General features: G+C 41.1%; 2 protein-coding genes across 3 annotated transcripts in view; both read left to right on the forward strand.

Annotated features, from left to right (window-relative positions):
- ADCY2 (adenylate cyclase 2) overlaps window positions 1-3,859 on the forward strand; it is a 225,060-nt gene extending 221,201 nt beyond the window's left edge. For both annotated transcript variants that reach the window (XM_055705834.1, XM_055705833.1), the window contains 2 exons: window positions 1,700-1,824; window positions 3,072-3,859. In XM_055705834.1, the coding sequence (XP_055561809.1) occupies window positions 1,700-1,824; window positions 3,072-3,224 (278 nt within the window). In that variant the 3' untranslated portion in view covers window positions 3,225-3,859. The remainder of the gene's footprint in view (window positions 1-1,699; window positions 1,825-3,071) is intronic.
- Window positions 3,860-11,740: 7,881 nt separating this feature from the next.
- CFAP90 (cilia and flagella associated protein 90) lies at window positions 11,741-22,438 on the forward strand. The gene is made up of 3 exons (XM_055704011.1): window positions 11,741-12,001; window positions 15,585-15,701; window positions 19,195-22,438. The coding sequence occupies exons 1-3, from the start codon at window positions 11,819-11,821 to the stop codon at window positions 19,372-19,374; spliced, it is 480 nt and encodes a 159-aa protein (XP_055559986.1). The 5' UTR covers window positions 11,741-11,818; the 3' UTR covers window positions 19,375-22,438.
- Window positions 22,439-22,500: the final 62 nt, after the last annotated feature.

Here is a 22,500-nt window from a genome sequence, read left to right on the forward strand (position 1 = left end):
GTCACTTAGAGACAGATGGTGTCACGCTCTGTTAGAGTATTCGCCTGGACTGAGAGTACAACTCTTCCAGCCTTGCCCCAACAAACATTCACATGTGCTATGCAAAATAGACCCGCACTAGCAGGAATGCCCTAAAGCAGCACAACCCAGAATGCCTGGCTGACCAAAACACATTCCTAAGACCTATGGGTAGAAGTCTCCTTGAAGAAGGGATCTGAAGCTGGCTCTCTAGCCCCTGAGGTATTACTCAAACCATTAGTAGTGGTGGTTCAGGAAGGAGATAAAAAAACAGAAGTCGCCTCCTGCCCATTGTATTTTGTAGGAAAGTCCCACCTCACTGCCCTGATTTCTGGACCATGGCAGAGCATATGCCACACACATCTCTTCGGTATTCCCTACTAGCCAGCTTGGGCTACTCGGCAGATGCCTTTTGTGGATCCCACTCTTAGGTCCCTAGTGCTTTCCACACGGTGGATGTCATGAAGCAGAAAGACACACCCATGGCTTGGTTTTAATGGAGAGTGTTGCAAGGCCTAACTTCCTTTGTGCACTTAATCACAAGTGCTTAGACAAATACTTACCAGGTTCTATCTGGCATCCTTTAGGGTGTGCATATTTCCCCAGTTTTCTAAATTTAACTGCTACAGTTGCTTTTTCCAGGGTTTCCAAGTGGGTTTATAATGGGGTTGCTAGCCCATGCTGCCATGTTGCATACTAGGTGAGCTCATGCTGAGATGCTTCCCCATGCTACAGTCACACTTTCATTTTGCTGCATAGATATATCCCTAGTAATGGTTTCTGTCAAGGAATTAATAGAAGTCAGTTATGATCCATTGATGTGGAAATAATTTTAGAAATCCAAACTACTCACTTGTCCAGGGATTATTTCTCACTAGGTCTAACTTGGCTTTCCTGCTCATCAGTATGTAAGTTACAATTGTAGTATATTTGATGCTGGTAAACAATAGTGCTTTTGACTTTGCCTCCTAGTTTCCTTCCCTACTAGCAGAGTACAACTAGCTCCCTTTGCAAATGTAACACAGGACACAAATTGACTGCAAGATTAAAATCGCCCAGACTCTAATGAGGGACTACGTTGTTCTTCACTCTAGCAGCGTGCATTTCAGAGCTAGCAATTTGTTACACTTACTCTGTGCTTAATCCAATTATTTGAATACATATATTTATATTGCAGTTATTTAGGACCATTCTGTGGGCAATCCAGCCTTCAGAACAAGGCTTCAAATCCATTCAGCTCATTCACATTAGTTTATTCTGTGTTTAAAAAGCAAAGGATACTGTAACAGTCATTTGATTTGGCCATCAAGTATTGCAGAGAGGAGACGCTCTTTACACTACAAGTAGAAATTTAAAGAAATTCTTGTATGTTTTCCCAGAAGCTCCTGCTCTCCCAGTGTTCTTCATGCTATCTAATAAATGCAGTAGCATTAGGGTACTAATGGTTGAAAATATCAAATTTACTCAGGATGGGAGGGAGCTGTAAAACTAAAATTAGATGAACTAACTTTTGGCATTCTTATAACTAACATCCTCCTGCTCTAAATGGTTTATGAGACAGTTGTGAACAGGCTCTTTGTTGCTGTACTCACTATCCAGTATGGGCCAAATACCATGGATGCACTAAGTGTCCCTGGTTGGTGGATCTTCATTCTTAATGTTAAGTTCTGATGTTTTCCAGGTATCAACCATGGACCTGTAATAGCTGGAGTAATTGGAGCTCAAAAACCACAATATGATATCTGGGGCAATACAGTAAATGTGGCCAGCAGGATGGACAGCACCGGTGTCTTAGATAAAATACAGGTAAATCTTGGTTTTGTACTAGTATTTATCTTAATCCTCTGATTTTGGAGCCTAAAAAAATGTCATATATTTGTGCACTAAATAATTAGATCTTGAGCAGGAGAGTAAAGCATGAAAAGAAAATTATAGGGAAAATGGGACAAGAATCAAAACTTTGTCTTGGCCCTACAGAGGAATACAGTGGAGGAAGTCATGGGTTGCCCAGAGATGCATCCCTAGGTTAAGAGAGGAAATCACATGTCTATTCTGGGAATTTCTGAACTCATAAAATACTAGCTACCTTATCTCTGAAGAGAATTCCTGATGTTAATTATTTCTAAATAGCGGAAATAACCATAATTGTTGTACATCAAATTAAATCCATAAAGCAATCATGAAACTTCCATTTTAATGAACCATGCTGATTATTAATCTTTATCTTTAATAATATTTATAGATCTAGATTATAGACAAAGCTGTAAAGACCTTCAATTTATTAACTTTTCACTGGTTCCATAGTCGGGGATCACATTTTAGCTGTCTGCCTAGTATACTGCCTAGCACTTTGGGATCCCAGCATGTGACTGAGAGCACTCCAAATCTATGTTTGAGACTATTCAGAACTAAGTAATTGAAAATTAAAGTTACCAACTGTTGTTCAAAACTGAAAACTGAAGGGATGTCAAAGCAATGACATCTACAAACAGTTGCTTGCTTCACAAAGAAACAGTCTGAGACAATGGATGCTGTTGAACAACCTCTGTCTTAGTGGGCTTTCATCTAAAATGGCAGAAATGCCTAAAGTTTGGTTCACTGACAGTTATGTGAGAAACCTGCAACAGCAGCTCTGAAAGATGATGCTGGTGTCTTACAATGACCCCATTCACACAGCCTTTGTATTTGCAAAAAGATGGGGAAGCTTGGATCTACTGAAATGGAAAACAGCTCCATTTGAGGAGAGGTTGAGAAAAATGCTATATGAGGAAGATGTTGTCCCTGGTGCCATATGCATATCTGCTAGCCCTCTGTTTACAATGGTTATATCAAATTTTATACTTGATGTGATTAGAATGGTCATCCAGCAACAGGCTAGTGGAAAGCTCAGGTGTTCAAACTTCACTTTTCACACTACAGAGACCCTTAAAGGCCTTTTAGGCATTATAGCAAACCCCTTGTAGTTGCTCAGAACAAATGTTCTAGTCACACTCTGGAAGAAGATTCTGCTTTTCTCTGTTATCAATGCTGGTTGTATTACTGTATTGTTGCAGGTTACAGAGGAGACAAACAACGTCCTGCAGACACTGGGATACATGAGCACTTGCAGAGGAATAATAAATGTGAAAGGAAAAGGAGAACTGAAGACATACTTTGTACATACTGAAATGACAAGATCCCTTTCACAAGGGAATGTGGCATCTTGAAGATGCTTGTACGTGTCATTGATACCGTAGTTTCAGGAAAGTATCACGCACTTTTTAACTACATTTTGGCCCTTAACATGCGTGCTATTTTCTGGTATGTGGCACTTATTTTAATATGGCTGCAGAATAGTCCCATGAGCCGTCATTTTGCACCTTGATATTCCTAAGTTCAAGGACAGTTGCAATGTACTCTATAGGACTGGAAGATTGTACTGCTACTTGCACTGTTATTCAAAGACAAGAAAAGAAGGAATAGGAATTAAAAGATGATTAATCCTGAAAGGACTAAAAAGATATGTTAGTGACAAATGTGGGGGAAAAAAGGCAATAAAGCTAGGGGTGCATACTATTTTCTGATGCATGGTGTTTTCTGGAAAATACAGTCGCTCCCCAATAGCATCTACTAATCTGGTATTAAAGTATACAGTATTTGTAAATAAGTTTACTCTGTCCACACATGATTTGGATGTGATCACCAGTTGCATCTCATAGCCAGGGACACGTTGGGTGGCTTGCTGGCATTCTTTCTGAAGAGAGAACTAACAATGCTGGAATAGTTTTGTACAAACGTGTCAAATGTTTTGAAGCTATTGTCTTTTGTAAGGTTAATTCATTAAAAGTTTATATGTACTTTGTCTTATTGTTGCTGTCTCTTAGTTTTGCTTCCTTCCATGGCTTCTGTTGCTCTAAACCTGCGCGTCCTCTGCTTCTGCCACTGTGGCTTTTTATTCAGCAGTTAGATGTTGAGGCAGGCTATAGCCAGCTACCTCGATAGCCTTGGTCAATAATATCTGCTAGACTTGGCTATTGCCTTTCAGAAACTGAATCACCTCTATTGTCTTCAGTCTTGGGTGACATCCTAGGCACTTTGCAGTCATTTACTCCCTAGATGATACAGAAGACTTACCTCAAAATCATAAACACAAGCAAAGTGGGGGATACTGAAGACAGTAGCAGTGTTGCTACTTTGCAACTGGCCTGCAATGCTTGAACAATAACTAGAAGAAACTGTACAAGGGAAGAAACATTTTGTTTGTTTTGCACCTTGACAACCTCTTTTGCCCTTGCATGCCTTTCACTTAACCTTTACAATGCCAGATTTCATGGGATAGTTAAAATAAGCTAATTTATCAGGACATAAGTATGAGCAGAAGACACAAGAAATGCTGTTTTTGTGGATATTTGAGATTAATTTGAATCTCATTGAATTAAAAAGTATCACACTTGCAGTTTCATAGATAAGCCAGGTTAAAGACTGAAAAAGCAGGTAATCGTGCTATCAATGCTCCTTTAAAGCAGCGATAGTAAAGATTAATTTTTGCTTTGTTATAATCAGTACTTCAAATTAACATATTCTTTTAGTCATAAGATACTAGCAAGACCAAAATTAATAAAATCATCCTATTTACAAAGTAGCATATAATTACAAGGGTTTTTTCTGACTGATACCATATGAATATAGAAGTTAACTTATGCACTATTAGCTCTGGCATGTTATTAAAATGTAAAAAGTATTCAGATTTCTCATTCATGAAACATATATTTACATTTGTATTGCACCGGTGTCCTTTCAGAAGGAGTTCTCAACATTGTGGGTCACAAATAAATGGCATCAGGCCACAGTCTCACTGAGTGTGGCACAGTTTACTCACAGCAGCCATCTGCCCAGCAGCAAATTAGAATGGCAGTAGATTCCAAAATGCCTACATTTGCAGTAAAATAGACAATCTGAATTTTGATCCCTTTGAGTCCAAAAGCAAAATGCAAGTTATTTCAGTTGTGTCCAACATTAACACACTTGATGTCTCACCCAGAGCTGGAGACTTTTGATCAGTAACTCTCAAGATAAGCACTCAGTCTAACAAAATCTCATTAAAAATATTTTGTTGTATTTATGATTCCTTCCTTTTAATTAGTATGTTAAGATAAATATTTTGCAGTGGAATGAAAGACCTTCCAAATAGCTCATATGACAGCGGGAACAATGTCCCAGTCATTGCCTAAAACAAGCTATCACTTTGCTATGCTTCAGACTTCTCCTAAATCTGTCCTCTCCACTTATTATAAATTTGTCCTAAGAACAATTTAAAAAATTATTAGTCTCTTTCTTAGACTTTAAATGTACTCTGGGCCCTTAAAATCATTCTGGTATTATCACAGGTCAAGGCAATCATTTCTCACTGTGGATGAAAGCTATGTAAAGTTGATTATATTATACGGTCATATATATGTGCAGCTTTCAGGTATAACCTGTAAATTCAGGATTTTGCTTTTCATTTGTATTCTTGCAAATCAGTAGCAAAACTTGTACCTAACTTGATAGCTTTGTTTCTATGATATTTATAAAAGTTAAACAATATTATATTTCTGTAAGCCATGAAATGTTAAAACATCTGAATGGCTGTGAGTTGACTGGTCCAATGAAATATAAAGGCAGATATATACGTGCCCTCCAAGAGCATGTTGAAAATGCCCTTGTTCAGAGCACTCCTGTTTCACTGGTGTTCTTCACTCATTTTGGTGTTGCATTTATATTCTTGCAGCCAAGTCCTGCTAAAGAGCAAGAAAGCGGGCAAAAGCTGATTATATGTGCAGTATGACGCCCAGAAGAAAGGTGCATATCATCCTCTCTAGCCTTCAGTTGCTGAGTAATACTATTATCTGTCTAGTGCAAAGAAGCTATTTGTATCCAATAAATACTTTTTTGTCTTTCAACGCATTTTACATCTAATGTTTATACTATTTTATTTTTCCCGATTTAAACTGACCCAGAGTTCTTGTATCCTCTTTCTTCCTCTCCTGCAGCAATTTAATCTGCCTCAATAACTGGATATAGCACTGCTCACGTATTAGTGTGTAACTTGAAAAGATAATCATAAAACCCAGTATTTCACATTCCATATGTTCTACATCACAGTAAGGCTCATCAAGTTCTACAAATTCTGTGTTGGGGCCATAGTTAATAGGTCACTAGTGAACCACAAAGAACGTGACTTCTAAAAGTAAAATGCAAATGTATTTCACATTGTGAGGCAGCAACCGAAAGATCAGTATGAATGATTCACTGTCATATGGGAAAATGAAATCCAAACGGGAACACCTGGGGAGCCTGCTGGATTTCTTTTTCAAGGTCAATGCTTTGCTGTGATTTATGGAAGGCTACCAAAAGACAGGAAGAAAGATTAGACTTGCATGTTCTGTTAACTTCTGTTGACTACAAAAGTAGTTGGGATTACCTGTAAATTAATGCTATGTAGCTGCTGTTTCTAAAGAGAGACATTAGCATATTATTTATGCTGTGTGAAAACCATTTTTCATTCTCTTTATATTCCTTTATGATTCCTCTATTTCATAAAATATCTACAGGCCTTCCATTTTTCCACTGAGGCACAGGTAGTTCAATCTGCTTATTTCTAAAGTGACAGCTGTGCGCATCTGAAGGTAAAGCTGTTGAAAGTCTATCCTCTGTTTTCAGAACCTCAGATCGGAACAAACAATTAGCTGTGTTTTCAGGATCTTTATAAAGCAGCAGATTTACTGTTAAAGGCAATGGTTACCTTGTCCTTTGATATGTAGTTTTCCTTTTAGTTGTACTTCTATATGAAGATATTTTAATTTTTCGTTTTCAGGTAGCTGATTCTCCTTCACCTGAACTAGATACTACACTTCAACACTTTTTACAGGTGGACCCCAAACAATTTTAAAACTAAGGCTTTTTATTTTTCCTTTCTTTTCAACAATAGTGGAGTGACTCTGAGGGGGAAGCAAATGTAGAATATGTGCCTTAGAAAAAACATGTAATTAAGAGAGTATTTCTGTTCCTTGAAGTACTTCATTTTTGTGTGGATTCATCAAAAGGGGTGTATAAATCAACTGTATCTGAAGTTTACTACATATTGATTTTAAACATCTTCAAAATTAGAGGCAGGAGTTATTCCGGTCAGTGTAGCTTTTAATGTGTCAAAATGCAAGATAAGGACATTTCAGTTGTGTTTGCAACTATGAAGGTATGAACCCCTTTATGTTGTAAGGTGCCACTGTTCAAAACAAAGATTCTGCCAAGACTTGTTTGAAGTTTTTTGATGGAGCGTTTTTCAAATGTATCTTTAGCCATTGAGATGCTCTTCATGAAAATCTCAGTTTTGACAGGAAAAAATTGCACGTGAAGTATTTTGAAAGCTTGACATTCCTGGACTAGAAATCTTCATGTTTGCATTACAAAACAGTCTTACAAATAGCAATTGTTATGAAAGTAATGTCATCTCATGTATGGAATTTTGTATTACTCTACTTACCAAGAAGGTTATTGAACAGTATATTTGTCTGAATTGGAGTATCCGTTTAGCAGATATCAGCCAGCTGTATTTGGTTTGCGTGGCAAGGTTTGGGCAGCAGGGTGGCTACAGAGGTGGCTTGTGTGCGAAGCTGCTAGAAACTTCTTCCATGTCCAATGGAGACAGTGCTGGCAAGCTCCAAGATGAACCCATCACTGGCCAAGGCTGAGCACATCAGCAACGGTGGTAGTGCCTCTGGGAAAATGTATTTAAGAAGAGGGGAAAAAACCTGCACAACAGCAACTGCAGCCAGAGTGAGGAGCAAAACTACATGAGAGCAACAACCCTGCAGACACCAAGGTCAGTGAAGAAACAGAGGCAAGAGGTGCTCCAGGCACCGGAGCAGAGGTTCCTCTGCAGCCCGTGGTGAAGCCCATGCTGAGGCAGGCTGTGGCCCTGCAGCCCATGGAGGTCCATGGTGGAGCAGATATCCACCTGCAGCCCATGGAGGGCCCCACACCAAAGCAAGTGGGTGCCCAAAGGAGGCTGCAACTCCATGGGAAGGCCACGTTGGAGCAGGCTCATGGCAGGACCTGTGGCCCTGTGGAGAGAGGCTGGAGCAGGTTTGCTGGCAAGACTTGTGACTCTGGGGGTATCCACGCTGGAGCAGGCTGTTCCTGAAGGACGGCACCCCATGGGAGGGACCCACCGCTGGAGCCGGGCAGAGTGTGAGGAGCCTCCCCCTAAGTGGGAAGGAGCGGCAGAGACAACATGTGATGAACTGACCACAGCCCCATTCCCCGTCCCCTTGTGCTGCTGGAGGAGAGGAGGTAGAGAAATTGGGAGTGAAATTAAGCCCAGGAAGAAGGGAGGAGTGAGGGGAAGGTGTAAGATTTGGATTTATTTCTCATATTCCTACTCTGATTTGATTGGTAATAAATTAATTTCCCGAAGTCGAGTCTGTTTTGCCCATGACGATAATTGGCGAGTGATCTCTCCCTGTCTTTACCTCAGCCCACAAGCCTTTCATTATATTTTCTGTCCCTGGTCCAGTTGAGGAGGGGACCTGGTGGACATTTGGTGTCCAGCCAGTGTCAACTCACCACTTCAGCATACAAATAATAATTGCAAATTATATGAGTCAACCAGTTATCATTTTATAATTTTTTTAAAATTATTAGAATAAAAATAATCACAATAATCTGAAAAGCCTGATTCTCTGGTCAAGCAGTTGAAATTGTAGTTACAAGCCAACCAAGAAATGTTTGCAATCTGCAGACTGAGGCTCAGTCACAGTAATTGTGTAGGTAATTACTCAAAACAGCAGATATATTCAAGAAAAGTTAAAAAATTTTCTGAGCAGCTTATGAACAATAAACCCCTGAAGACTGCAAAACGTGTGCTGACTTTTGCAGGTGATGTATAGTTGTCCCCATCTCCTTCAGAAAACTTCTGAAAAGCTTTCCTGTTTGAGTCAGGCAGTTTGTCACTAATTAGGATCTAGAAGAAACAAGTGCTTGTGTGAAGTAACTGGCTTGGACCAAAGCTATAGTAGTGGAAAGGGGACAGAGTTTTTGAGCCATTTTTGTTTCAGCCTTTTTTTCAAGAGCCATCAGATGGAACAATTGTGGCAAAGACTGTCTCTCCTTCGTGGCTCAGCTGAGGGTCAGGAACAAACAGCAATCTGATGCATGTTGAGGTCAAACAGCAAGGACAGAAGATGAATTGCTAAGCCTTAATTTGACAGCAGGCTAGCCATCTCAGCTCTAAGTGACATGAGTTCGAAATAAATACATCACCTTGTAGTAAGAAAACGCTCCTGTGTTTTTTCTGCGTATCAGTGACCTCTCCAGTAATGTCATCTGGCCTCTTGTGTCTGTCCCATCTCCATCCCCCTGTGGTCATCTCTGTCATGTCTTCCTCCCACCCCCATTACCATTTGCTTCACAAATTCCTTTTAGGAATTTGCTTGCAAAGTTATTCCATAAGCCAGTTTCACATTTCAGAGCAGTGACTCTGCCTTTGAGACACCTTTATGGCTATAAAAGTACATATCAACATATCTGCAATTCAGGAACTTGAGTGGTGGAACCTGAGGGGGATATTACTGCTCCCTAAGAAGGCAGGCAATTGAACTTTTCCTCCTTAAGAACTGAATTCAAAGCAACTTTTAACACTTTGGTCTCTGAGCTTAGCTGTATTTGAATGCATAGTTTTTGACCATATAAATTAAAATTCATCAATTGCCCTCTCACAACTGTTCACATGTTTTTATTGAAGTTGGTAAGAAAATAAACTGACCTCCCATGCTACTGCATAACAGGAACATACACTTAACAGTAGAATACTGTCTGTATATGATCTAAATCTGGTTATAACTGGAACAGAAGTATCTGGGCATTCCTATCCTGCTTCTGGGGAGTCTGCAAAAGGTGACCAGGAAGAAAAAGGCCTTTGTAAGAGTCAAATAATTCTAAAGAGATTTATACTTTTCATTGGGCAGGAAAAATGAACTGAAAAGCATCAATTTTAAGTATTTCCAATGGGGAGATGGGGGTGTGGCAAATCTATAACGAGCATCCAGCAATATTTTTAACAATCTAAATTGCATCCAGATAGTGTAATTCATCATAATTAATTCCATCTTAAATGTTAATCAAAATGAGCTACATGGGAGCAGTAGAAAGAAAACTGGAGAGAAATCTTTCAAATCTGACTTCAGAGCTCTTGTCTAGCTTAGTTTGTATTTCTGGCAAACGGTCTCTCACAGATCTATTTATAGCTGCAGCTTCAGCTAAGCTACTTTTTATAAATGGGCTTGCTATCTCTTGGTGCTTGGACTAAACTACAAAAAAGCACTTGCACAGTAGCAAATGTGTCTCTGCATAGGAAGCTGATGTAAGGCGGCTGTTGGATTTTCAATTCCACTGCTCGCTTATGCTGCACTAATTTGGCCTATGCTACAGAAAGAAGAGGATCCTAATAGGTAGAGGAATGTTATTAGATAGGCAGATGGAAATTGTCATGAATGATTAAAAAAAACACACACCCAAGCCTGCAGAGTACAAATGCCTTCACACTGCACTTGCAAAGAAGCAAGAGGCTCTATGTTATTTGGTGCATTACTGGTGGGAGAGCAGTAGCTGTACAGTAGGAATGGGACTTTTAAATCAGTAGGCCTGATTTATTGCCTGGGCCCAAGATGCCCAGAACAATTGGTTGTGAAGATTTCTGGTACTCTGAATGTTAGCATTTTTAAATAAATCTTGGATGTTCAGTAAAATTCAAGATGCCTAAAAGTGCTGTTGTGAAAGTGCCTGTCAAAAGATACCAGTAGCAATGATAAATAGCAATGCTGTACCTACAGCACATTGGTTCTGCAACTGTGGTTACAGAAAAGACAGGTAAACCAAACCAAGCCAGTCACAGATCCCCCAGGCAGCACAGTAAGAAGCAGCATGGGCATAATCATGTGTACATATAAAAGCAGAATAACCATGGTATAGATATTGAAACTAGGAGCCAGGCGCTACTAGGGCAGAGCAGTTTTAGAGTCTGTTGTTGGAGATTTGGACCCAGGAGATGCTTACTTTCAGTGTCCCCTACACAGGTGTTTGTGTGTGAGAGGCATTTCCAACTGCATTGCCAGAAATTACTAAAAATTCCATTAAAACCTGTGCCCAAGTGGGCGAGGAGGTGCTGGCCTGAGACCCCAAGTTCCTTAGCACTGGGGATCCTTGTTCTGACAAAAACTGCACGCTTCGGTGTGGTTTTATTCAACTTCTCCACTTAAAAGGGGATTTCTGGATTGCTGCAAACTGCCACGGCATCAGTCAGCTCCTTTTCGGCCGGGCTGTGCTCCAGCCTTCCTCCCCAGGATCTGTACGTGATGGGGGCGCTGGCCGGGGGGCGCTGCCGGAGCCCCGGGCCGGGCCGCAGGGCTTGCTGCCCGCTGAGGCGGCAGGGTGTCCGCGGCTCCAGGCTGGGCCCGGAACCTTACTGCGGGGTACCCGGGAACTCACACCGGTAAGTTCAATACCGCCCTGCCGGAGCGCCCTGGGCTCCGCCGGGGCCGCAACCACCAGAGCCCAGCCGCGCCGCGGGGCCGGTTCATGTCGGGCTGCCTCAGGCTCGGGGTCGCGCCCGGGAGGGGCTTGGCCCGCTGCCCCCCGCGCCGGCAGCTCGTTTGGCGGCGCTACGGGACACCCTGCCGGGCCCATACCCCCGCCGCCCGGGCCCATACCCCCGCCGCCCGGGCCCTGCCCCCGCCGCAGGCCACCCGCGGGCGGCGGCAGAGTGTTGCCGGGTAACGGCGGCAGCATGGCGGTCCCCGGCCCAGCTGCGGCCCCGGTGACGGGAGGGCCAGGACGGCCGGAGGAGGCACCCGGTAGCGCGGCAGGAGGGAGGCGGCAGCCTCCCCTCTCTGCCCTCTCCGCCTTCAGCCACGTTCCGGCCAGGCGGGAAGGGCCTGCGGAGCTCAGTTACTTCCACCGGCCGGCCAAGGTGAGGCGGGAAGGCGGCGAGCCGGGGCGAACCGGGGCCTGGCAGGGCCGCAGGGCCGAGCCTTCCCCTGGGTTTCTGTGCAGCGGTGCGTGGTCCCTGTTTCTGTGCAAGGGCGTCGTGAGGGACCTGGTCTGGCAGATGCCTAAGAAAATCCCACTAATATCTCAAAGAGCAGCAGAAACACCACACGTTAGTGGCGAGTAAGGCTATCTTGTGTCTAAACAGCAGGTTTCATCTGGATAGGCCTTTGTGAAGTGTAATGAGTGTTTGCTACTTCTGGATGTAAAATGAGGGTAATGCCTTCCACTGGATGGCAAGGGAGACGTGGTTTGCCAAGGATTAAAGACCAACCAAAATGGGAGACATCTTTAGGGAGAACACTAGGAAAGGCATCATCTGCCACTAGGGCTGGATGCAGCACCTTTGATTTTTCTGTTAATGCACACTCTTGGGAACCCTTTAAAAAGAAAGTGCTTTGTTTTCAAAAGGTTTTCAGTGTGCACTGCACAACTTTTCTGTATGCTCAGCTTTAATAAAGAAAATAGAGCTACTCAAAACACTAACAGCAATATATGCCTTGATAACTGAATGCTTCTGAAGGTGTTGCACTAACTTGTGGTAACTCAAGCAGACTAGTAAGGTGCCTTACTCCTCAATCTCTGCTGCATTATATCACCCTTTTTCCTCATTCTCTCTATCCTCATATTTAAAACCAGAAATGAAAACAATCTTACACCTTCAGCCTCAGCTGGGCTACACTTCCTGGGTGCAAACCTTTTTCTCTCTGAAAAGTGTCATATGAGACATTGAACTTAACTCATTTTTTCCTCCAAAAAAATAACATGAAAAAATTCTGAAATGTTTGTTATATCAATGTAATGCATCAATATTAGGCAATGTGTATTTACTTATAACAATAAATACACCCCATGAATGTCCTCCCCACCCAAGTGATAGGCTGCTGATTACACAGAGCACTGGGCAGCGAGAGGACTGGTGACTTGTGAGAGTTTGCAGGTCTATAGTCCTGGAATGTGGGCAGGTTACAGACCATAGTACAGCACTGGGTATTAAAGGAACAGCAAATTTCCTGCATTGACGGGGTGACCCTGCTGAAAGACAGGTAGACGTGTAATGTCAGACCCTTGCGTGTTGATTTCAGCATTACCTTGGGAAGGTGCTCTGAGCCAAAGGCAAGCGGGCACAGTCAGTGCCATACTTAACAAAACATGGTAGGGAGAGCACAAGAGTAAGGCTAGGGCAGGTCAGAGGGCTGGCATGGTGCACTTGTGACTGGTGGAGCTCTCAGTCTATCCAATTTGCATGGAATTAGCAAACATATGGTAGAGTTTTTGCTTACAATATAAAGTCTGTTTTCACATTCCCAGTGACCTGGTTTGTGGAAAATGCTGCTCCAGTGGCATGGAAACAAAAAGCGGTAACAGCTGTTTAATAGGTTTCTTCACAGCACAGGCCATAGCCACAGGGGAGGAAGCAGATTCAACCCATTCTTCTGTCCAATTAAGGAATTAGATCATTTGAAATTTTTTATTTATACAGGAAAAGGAATTTCGTTTGTTTTTGCAGCTTAAATACTTAAAACCAACTCTGTGTCAGAGACTGAAGCAGAGAGAAATAAAATGAGGATGCGCTCAGCAAATGGCCAGAAGCCAGAAATTCCTACCTTTTAATCCCTTAGCCTACAGTTCCTCCCTTGATTGCTTTACATCAGTTACTGTAGATAGTTTGTGCAGTATTTCTTCTTCTGTGGCATGGAGAAAGCTATTACCTATTTTATGTGTGTCTGGAATGTTAATGAATGTTTGCAAAGTGCTTGGCTTTAGTAGAGTGCTTAGCTTCAGTTGCAGTACACAGAGGATGCCCACTCTGAGTGCAAATTTATTATCTGCTCTGTGTGAGCCCCTGGCTCTGAAGGGTTTAAGAAACAGCTCACCACCACCACCACCACCCAGGCCAGCTAAGTCAGCATTTGACAACAAAGAGAAACAACAGCCAAAGTTTATCAGTGTATTGAGCACAGAAGCGTTTCCTCTACGCATCTGGCAGAAGATCTTAAACAGACCATCCGGGACAGGGCTAATGTTTAACATAACAGGCTGGCTACCTATCTGTGAGTTTCAGAAAGGGTGACTTATCCGCTGTTACACAGGTAACGAATAATGGACAAATAATACCATGTGATTAAAAACAAAGGAGCAAATAACATTCCCAGTGGTTAGCACAAATCAGATGCCCTCTAAAATTCTGAATGAAACTGGTAGTGTGAGGAGGAAAGGAGAAGCAAGAAAACACAGAACAATAGTAATAGTAGTAGTAGTAATAATAATAATAATAACAATAATAATAATAATAGTGACAAATTAGATGCAGGATGCTCTTGAACATGCCTGAAATAATTCTCTGGGGCTTGATGTTTTCTGAGAAATGATGGGATGGATAGGTTAAATACCAAACCACCTCTCTCCTCTTGGCAGAACCAAGCAATGGAGATACCCTTCCAAATGAAGCCTGTGATTACAGCAGTGCCTCACTAGCACTCTTAACTATGGTTTCCTTTCAATGGAACCATTATAGCCTTCATGACCTGCCCTGACTTGACTATTTTTGGAGGATAGCATTGTAAATTGTAAGACTCAAGATACAGGAGTTTTTCAAAGGCTAAATTTGGCACACTGTAAAATTAGAGGTAAAAAAAAGCCCAACAAAATGCACAATTTTTCAAATTTGTAGTCAGCCCTGCACAAAACCAGTGATTGATTGACATATTTACCAGAATATAGACCTTTTAATAAAGTTCATTAACTAACAACAGACAGCCTACTTCAACAGGGTATTTTGCTTTTGTTTCCTTAAAAACTTTTTGGTTTTGAAATTCCTTTGACTCCATTGATGAGAACTTCTTGATTGGATTTAAAAAATGCATTTGTTAGCAGATCAGATCCTTAATGTTGCTTATCTTTAATGTTGCTTATTTGGATGCAATTATGTCAACAGGTATCATAAATACTATAAAATTATGACTTGGGGTGTGCTGTATTTTCATATGTGACAGATACATGCATACTACTGGATCACAGGATTACCTGTTTCTGAACTCTTCTCAGTTCTGCTTTAATCAAAAATCAATTAGTGATTCCACTGCAGGATACCTTTGTCTTTTTCATAACAAATGAATCTTGAAAATGCCTGCGTTCCTTTTACGTTACAGTGCCAGATCATTTGACAAAAAGATGAAAGAAGTTCAGAAAGTTAAAACAAATAAAGCAGTTAAATTTCCTAAAGTTACAACAGATTACAGGGAAAAAATGAGGTAAATGGCCACAAGGGAAATTTCAGAGCTGAACAGACTTAAAAAAAGATACCACCTGTCATTAGGTAATTTTTATTGCAGACTGTTCCAAAGCAGTGACCCAAACTTGCCAATGGTAGCTCAGTAGTATTACAATTGTCATCATCTAATGCTGTATGTGCACTGTTTAAGTATTGATTTGACTACAGATATTCTGTAACCTGTGAAGTTAAGCAATACTGTGAATTAACCATTTCCCCCCCTTTTCTCAAGACAGGAGATGTTTCCACATATGATGCCATTTTTAAAAGACCAGAGGGCTACAACAAAAATCTTCACCGGTGCGACAGACAACATGCGAAGAGTCATGGTCTTAACATTAATGAGGAGGTAACCCTTTGATAAATTCGTAATTATCTTTGTAATTTTTGACATGGCTGGAAGCTATAGGCATTGTTTTGCCCTATATGCAGCCTATATGGTAGCAAAGGAATCAGAAGGAGGACATTGTCTTCAGCTTCGAGGTTTAGGTGAAGGCATTAGCCAGTGAAGACATCTAAATTAGCTCCTGCTCTTTGGCATCCTGTAGATTTCCAGGTGACAAGCTATATGCAAGTTAAATCATGGGGAAAGAGACACACAGCAAGGCAAACCCTCTGTTACAAAGCTTCAGGGTCACTGAGAGTGACTTCTGAATTGTCTGTGTCCCTCCAGTTCGGGTAGTCCTGCAGTATTTCTCTGATACTTGAAAAATCTCCCCGAGAGGTTTGGATTCAGGGGCTGCAACTCAAAACATTGTCCTCTGGCATCCACCCTCCCTGTGCCAGCACTGCTGAGAGAGCCCAAATCACTGAAGCTGGTTAGTTTGTTACGCAGACTTAAACCAGGTTGCCCTACAGGAAGGAAGTTCATAGGGAGCTAGTGCAAAGGAGGGGTCAATCAGAAGACCATGGACATGCCTGGAAAACACTGGGCAGAGCATTCAAGGCCAGCAGAATGTGGGTTTGGTGTGCAGCCTGATAGCTAAGGGAGGATACAACCATGTTTTCAAAAAGCTGCCTTGAAAACAGAAATACTGTAATATATGTACGTATATATACGTATGTATTTTTCCACGCAGCATCTGAATAATACACATACATACACAAGTGTGTATGTATATACTTATATTTGTACACACACACACAGAGCCTACAAAAAACAAATGAAGCCTGTGTGTTAATGGCCCCATAATCCCAATTGGTTCATGGGATGTAAAGAGATGGGTAGGCTAGGAATGGCTGCCTGTACTGTTGATTCTATATGATAAAGATGGAAGAAGGAAGAGAGAGACAAAAGTTAAAATTATTGTAATCATGGTGTAATAAAACAAAGGCCACTGCGTGTAATTAGTCTCACTAGCAGCTCTGTACACCAGACATTTCAGTGCAAGTGCATAGCCATTCAGCTCCGTCAGAGCGTAGGCAGTATTAGGTGCTCCCAAGGGACTCCCAGGAGTGCCCATTACCAATCACCTGCTCAAGTCTACTAACTCAGCTGCAGATCTCCATAAGGCTAAAAGCTATGTAAATGACTACTCCAATTAAAAATGAGTCCAAAACAAAGCCAATTCCCCTCCCCAAATACCAAGTCCAATCTCCAGCTGGGAAATTTGTGTAGAAACGGTTTATCAATGCAGAGTTAAGTTTTTTTACTGAGCTCTTGTGTCAACAAAAACTCACTTTCCTGCCAGTTTGCTTCCTAAAACAATTATGGATGGGCCAGAATTCATAGCAGCTCTGCTGGGCAGTGCATGCAAGGGACTCTGCCTGAACAGATGTCCCTTAATCCAGTGCTTTAATTAGCATGGAGACACATGAATCCCACAGCTGTTAAATGTTATAACGCGATCCTCCTGCACGTGATGACACCTAACACCGGACTTACCCATAACTAAGTGCAGGTTACATACTCAACTCATGCTCTTTAATTACCTCAGTGGCCCTCACAGACTTTACGTAATAATAACTATGTTATAAAACATAATAAATAAAAAGGCCACAATTGACATCTTTCTAGTACAACAATGAAAGCAGACAGGCTGAATCCACCACAGTACACTGCTTTCCTTGAAGTCAAAAAAAACCCCGACTACAAGTAAGCCCTTCATTTCCTGCAGAGAGCCTGGGTGTACCCAGGGAATCCAAGACTACAGTCACCGGTACTGGTTTAGCTACACATCGCACAGCAATAGCAGCGGAGTGTTTGCACAAGGCTGCCATTGCTGATTTCAAGTGTTAGTAGTGCTAGAATTACATGCTGCGAAGGCGTGTAGTGGGATGCTTCCTAGCCAACTGTTGGAAAATCTGAAATCTGCTGAATGCTGAACCCATAAAGATGAAATGCCACTGTGCACAGTCAGCACTGTGCTACCAAGGATGCTGAAAACTGAATCTTAATTATTTAAAGGGAACATAAACTATTGGAATTTCATACTGCTGCCCATCATTATCATTGTAAACCCTGTATTGCTAGCAGTCTTTCTTGATGGTACAAAGACTGTCATTTCTCCTTTTTCAACATTTAACCACAACTGGGGTAGGGGAGGGAATGGTCTTATTTTTTGCCTGCCACTCCTCTTGACTTGTTTTTTGTTCTCGTGGGGTTAAAAGTTGGTGTACTGAATAGCTTTTAATGGAGTGGAGCAAGGTAGGCAGGAAGGGTTGGGGAGAATCTTGGGGGACGAATGGGTGTTTTGGTATGGATTTTTCTGTTGGGTTTTGTTTATTTGTTTGTTTGTTTTTATAAAGGGTTTACAGCATCTCCCCAAGAATGTCAGGTCTAGTTCTGCCCATGAGTCTGGAATGTCTCTCAGCTGACTGCCCTGCTATGAGAACCCTCGATCTGTGCTCCCACCTGCATCCTTGCAGGAAACACAGGGGCTCATGAGCTTCATGGGTGCTGTCATAAATGGTGATATGGCTCAGACTTGTGTCTGTTGTAGCAAAGAATCATTTGTTGGTACTTGAATTGTAGTGTTGTGTCCACGGCCTAATACATCTCAGACTTTTGGCTAGGGAAAGAAAAAAATATCCTGTCTTTCCCTTCTGAGTGCAGAGCTGCACATTGCTGTAGCACAGGAAGGAACTGCAGATTGCAGATTGATTGCACAGTCACTTAAAGTGCAGTTTACCAAGAACAAGCTTAAAATAGTCTTTTCTTGGTTGGGTTACTTTTCACAAAGACCATTTCCTATCATTGCAGAGCAGTCATTTCTGTAATCTTACAGCAACAAGCATTTTTAGTAAAACCTTTCACTGTACAAAAAAAATACAGTAGTATATGCTTTATGTACTTCAGGGAAACCTTGCATGGACTAGTGGTTGCTCAGGGTTTCCTTTAGGCTTTGATTTTTTCCATGTGGTGCTTTCACTGAACTGTGCAAGCAGGGTAGGTGTTCCTGTAACAGGGGAAACAAATCAGATCTATCCTATTTTTCAAATGAATCATGCAAGTCAGTGCACAAGAAAAATAAGAATGAAAATAAAATCTGTGTCACTTTGCCGTAACAGCATTTAGTTTGCCCATAATTATATATATAGTAATTGTGTTCGTGTGTATGTGTGTGTAAAAAATTATCAGTCCACAGTAACTCATGGCACACCACCATACATTATCTCCCTGTCATCTAGTTATACATTCATGATTTATTAATATACATAAAAAGCTAGGTCAGGGATGGAACAGTGAGAGTGTAGATCACTGCTAAATAAATATACACCCGTATAGCAGAGGCTATACAGTTGTCTTGTTATTTTGCCCCTGGCCACAGCACATTTAGCAATAGAAAACTGCCAAGTATTCACTCTGATTTTTTTACAAGGAGACTTTTATATTTTCACAGGAAATGGCAAGACCTGTTGCTGTTTTGTCATCTTCAGAGCATGGGAGACGCATAAATAAGCCCATAGAGCAGCCAATCAGAGATCACACAAGGATTAATCATGTGCAGGCAGAATTCTACAGGAAAAATGGCATCACCTGCTTATTGGAGAAACCTCCTCCAAGCCTGGATCCATGCTAAATCTCTTGTATCTGTCATTGCCAGAAACATTTATGTGGAAAAAAAGACACTTTGCATCAAAAAGCAATGTGGTGCTTTTTCCTTTACATTTTAGTTAATGAGAATGATTTGGATTAAAAATAGGATGAAATAGCAGCTGTACTTTTCCTCATGCTGATTCAAATGCATGTCTTCTCCGTACAGTCTTGTAAAAATCTTACAAAGAGCAGCATCAGCAGGAGCTGAACATTTTATGCAGCAACATTGGAAGTGAAACCTGTTGGGTCAACAGCTGTCTCTGTGCAACTTCAGGCAGAGCTTGTACGTAATTATTCACAGACTTAACATTTAAGCAAGTCTGCTCCTCAAGGTATCAGTGGTCATTGACTTCTTAATCCTTACAGTGTTACTACAGAATTGCAAGGTGTCATTTTATCTGCACAATGGCTGCAACAGGGTTTCAACCTAGATTTTCCAAAATGGATGGGCTTACCCATAAATGGGAAGAAAAGAAATTATCTGACTTCCAGAAGAGCTTTAGCAGTTTCAGTAGACTTCAAGTGGAAGTCAAGTTAAAGGGAACTTCTGAGGACTTAGCATTTAAATAGACAAAATCTGGGCTTAGCTGATTGCAGACATCCATTTATCTAACTTTCACTATACAAATGGTGTCTGAGGGATTAATCTGTTCAAGAGTGTCACAGGAATCTTTAGTTCTCTATCCAATGCTGAAAAAAGTAAACAACAACAAAAAAGTAATACTAGCAGAACAAGCACTAAATAGTTTGGTAGAAAGAATGGGAAAAAAAAGGATTTGAGCAGTAGTCATTTAAAAAGCCTGTTTAGAGTAATTGTCTAAACCTGCTTAAACATTTAGTGCCTTGTATTCTGACTGAATCCAGTACTAAAGTTTTAAGGTCATTGCAGGAGAAGGAATACCTCCTGCAGGGTATGCACCAGTTTGATTCTCAAGAGCCATTGATCTTGTTGTTTAAATCACAGGCAGTATTGTTCAAAAAGGAACAGCAGCCAGACTGAACATACCAGAGCAAGGACTGGAAGTCCACAGCATTGTCTGACACTGGAGTTCTGTCAGGTACTTACAAATAGAGAACCTGTATCACTTGTGAACACAGTGAGTCTCCTCATAAAAAATAATAAAACCAAAGAACTTCTTAATCTGGGGCCTGGATAAGGAATAGCACAAGTGCAATCAATAGCACTTGTTTGGCCTGATGTGAGAAGCAGAGCACAATTCTGAGAGGTGTTTGTTACTTTCATTATTCATGACCTGCCAGTTCCTCTGTATTGAATGAGCTAGGGACAAGAAGGCAGTAACTGCTACATTCCATTTCAATAATAAATACTTTGTTAAACAAATCCAACAGCATTAAAGAATTAAGCATTTAAGTAATCACAGGAAGAACAAAGCACGAAGGAGATGATGTTTTCTAACAATACCAGAATGCTTTTTTAAAAACCAGTATTAAATGTATACCAGCGAAGAATGAGGTAGAATATGGCCATATTCTAGGCAGGTTATTTTTAGTTTGGGACAGTCAGTACAAATTACTTCTTTCTAGTCTTACTACGTTTAGCGTTTGAAAAACTACTGGAAATCAGATTTGTTTGAGAACACCACCACCTTCTGGCCTGTGTGAGAAACAGGCATCACCAGCTCACTTGCACCGCGGAGCGTCATAAATCATCAAAACACCAGTATAAGTTTTCCTATCTCATTTCTTTGCTTATGTCGCCCCCCTTCTCTTTCAGTCCTTTCTCATCCCTCCTCACTTTGAAGGCTTTTCACAGGTTGGTCCTCCCACTTGTTTCTCATTCAGGTCTGAGTGGTTGACTTTTTCCTTCAGTGCTCACTTTCAAAAGAATACCTTGAGGATTTCTTCTATCAGGGAGAAGTTCCTTATATATGTCTGCAAAGACATTTCAGTCGTCCTTCAACGTCTCTTTTGCCAGGATGACAACTGTTAGGTTACCTATGTGTTGTAAGCTTCCTGTTACACTGTTGGAAAGTACCTCATTACCTCTTGGTGCTCCCTCACCTGTCAGTGAGTACAGTGCCATATTACTGTGAGTAAGGGTTTTCACACATGCAACAAATTAACACTAACAGAATGCATGGTATGGTGCAATGTAAATAATATTTTGGATCTGGATTTTGTATCCAAAAATCTCCAGGGATTGCTGGGACAATTGACAGACATCTGCAACTTACAAATTATTAACAGTAGCCTTGGAGGAGAAAAAATAGCCATGCTTTGTATCCACTGGTGAAATATACCGACTTCAAGGATGTAAAGTTTCACCTTTTTTTTTAATCAAATCATAACAGTTAAAATCAAACTAGGTGATGCTGGGAATTCTGCTTTTCTACTCATAAATAATAATTCCACACAGGACAGGAAGCACAAGCTAACGTGAAAATGTGTGTTACATGCCCATTCATCAAGTATACATTATGTGATTGGAATTAAGGCTATGTTATTTTCCTTTTGTCCATTTGTAAAGCAACACGCTGACCCAAGTTAGGGTCACCTGTTCTAGCTGAAGTGGTTACTGGTTTCAGTTCTCAGTTCTACCCTTCTGCCAGAATTTATACCCATACATAAAAAAAGATGTCAGAAGAACTATGTCCTATGCACTTTAGAGCGTAATGAGTTTCAGTTTAGGCTTCAACAACAGGCAGTAAACTGAAGGAGCTCTAGAGTGCATACATTTAGACACTTTACCTAAAACTGCCTCCAAACACAAAATTACATATAGCACATACCCAAACATCAGGTGGCTCCCACACAGATAGCTGTGCAAGTCCACTACCCTGTGGCAGCTGTTCTTCTACAAAGTAAAGCAAATCTTTTTAATAAAAAATCTCTCATTTTCTGTAAGGCATTGCTGTTTATTGAATAGCACTGTTAAGTATGAGCAATAAGCCAATACTGCTTATGCAACTACTGTAAAGTTTAGTTTGCTACATGAACAGCTACAAGTAAATTGGACAATTTCTTCTTATACTGTCAAGAGAAGCCCTGATTGGTAGGTAGCATGGCACATTCTGTACATTCAGACCAGCCAGTATCCTTGAATAGTCACACCTGTCCATTTGCAGTTGTGAGTTAGAACCAGTGAAAA

Source organism: Falco cherrug, chromosome 3 (genome assembly GCF_023634085.1).
Source record: "Falco cherrug isolate bFalChe1 chromosome 3, bFalChe1.pri, whole genome shotgun sequence".
Classification (NCBI taxonomy): Eukaryota; Metazoa; Chordata; class Aves; order Falconiformes; family Falconidae; genus Falco; species Falco cherrug.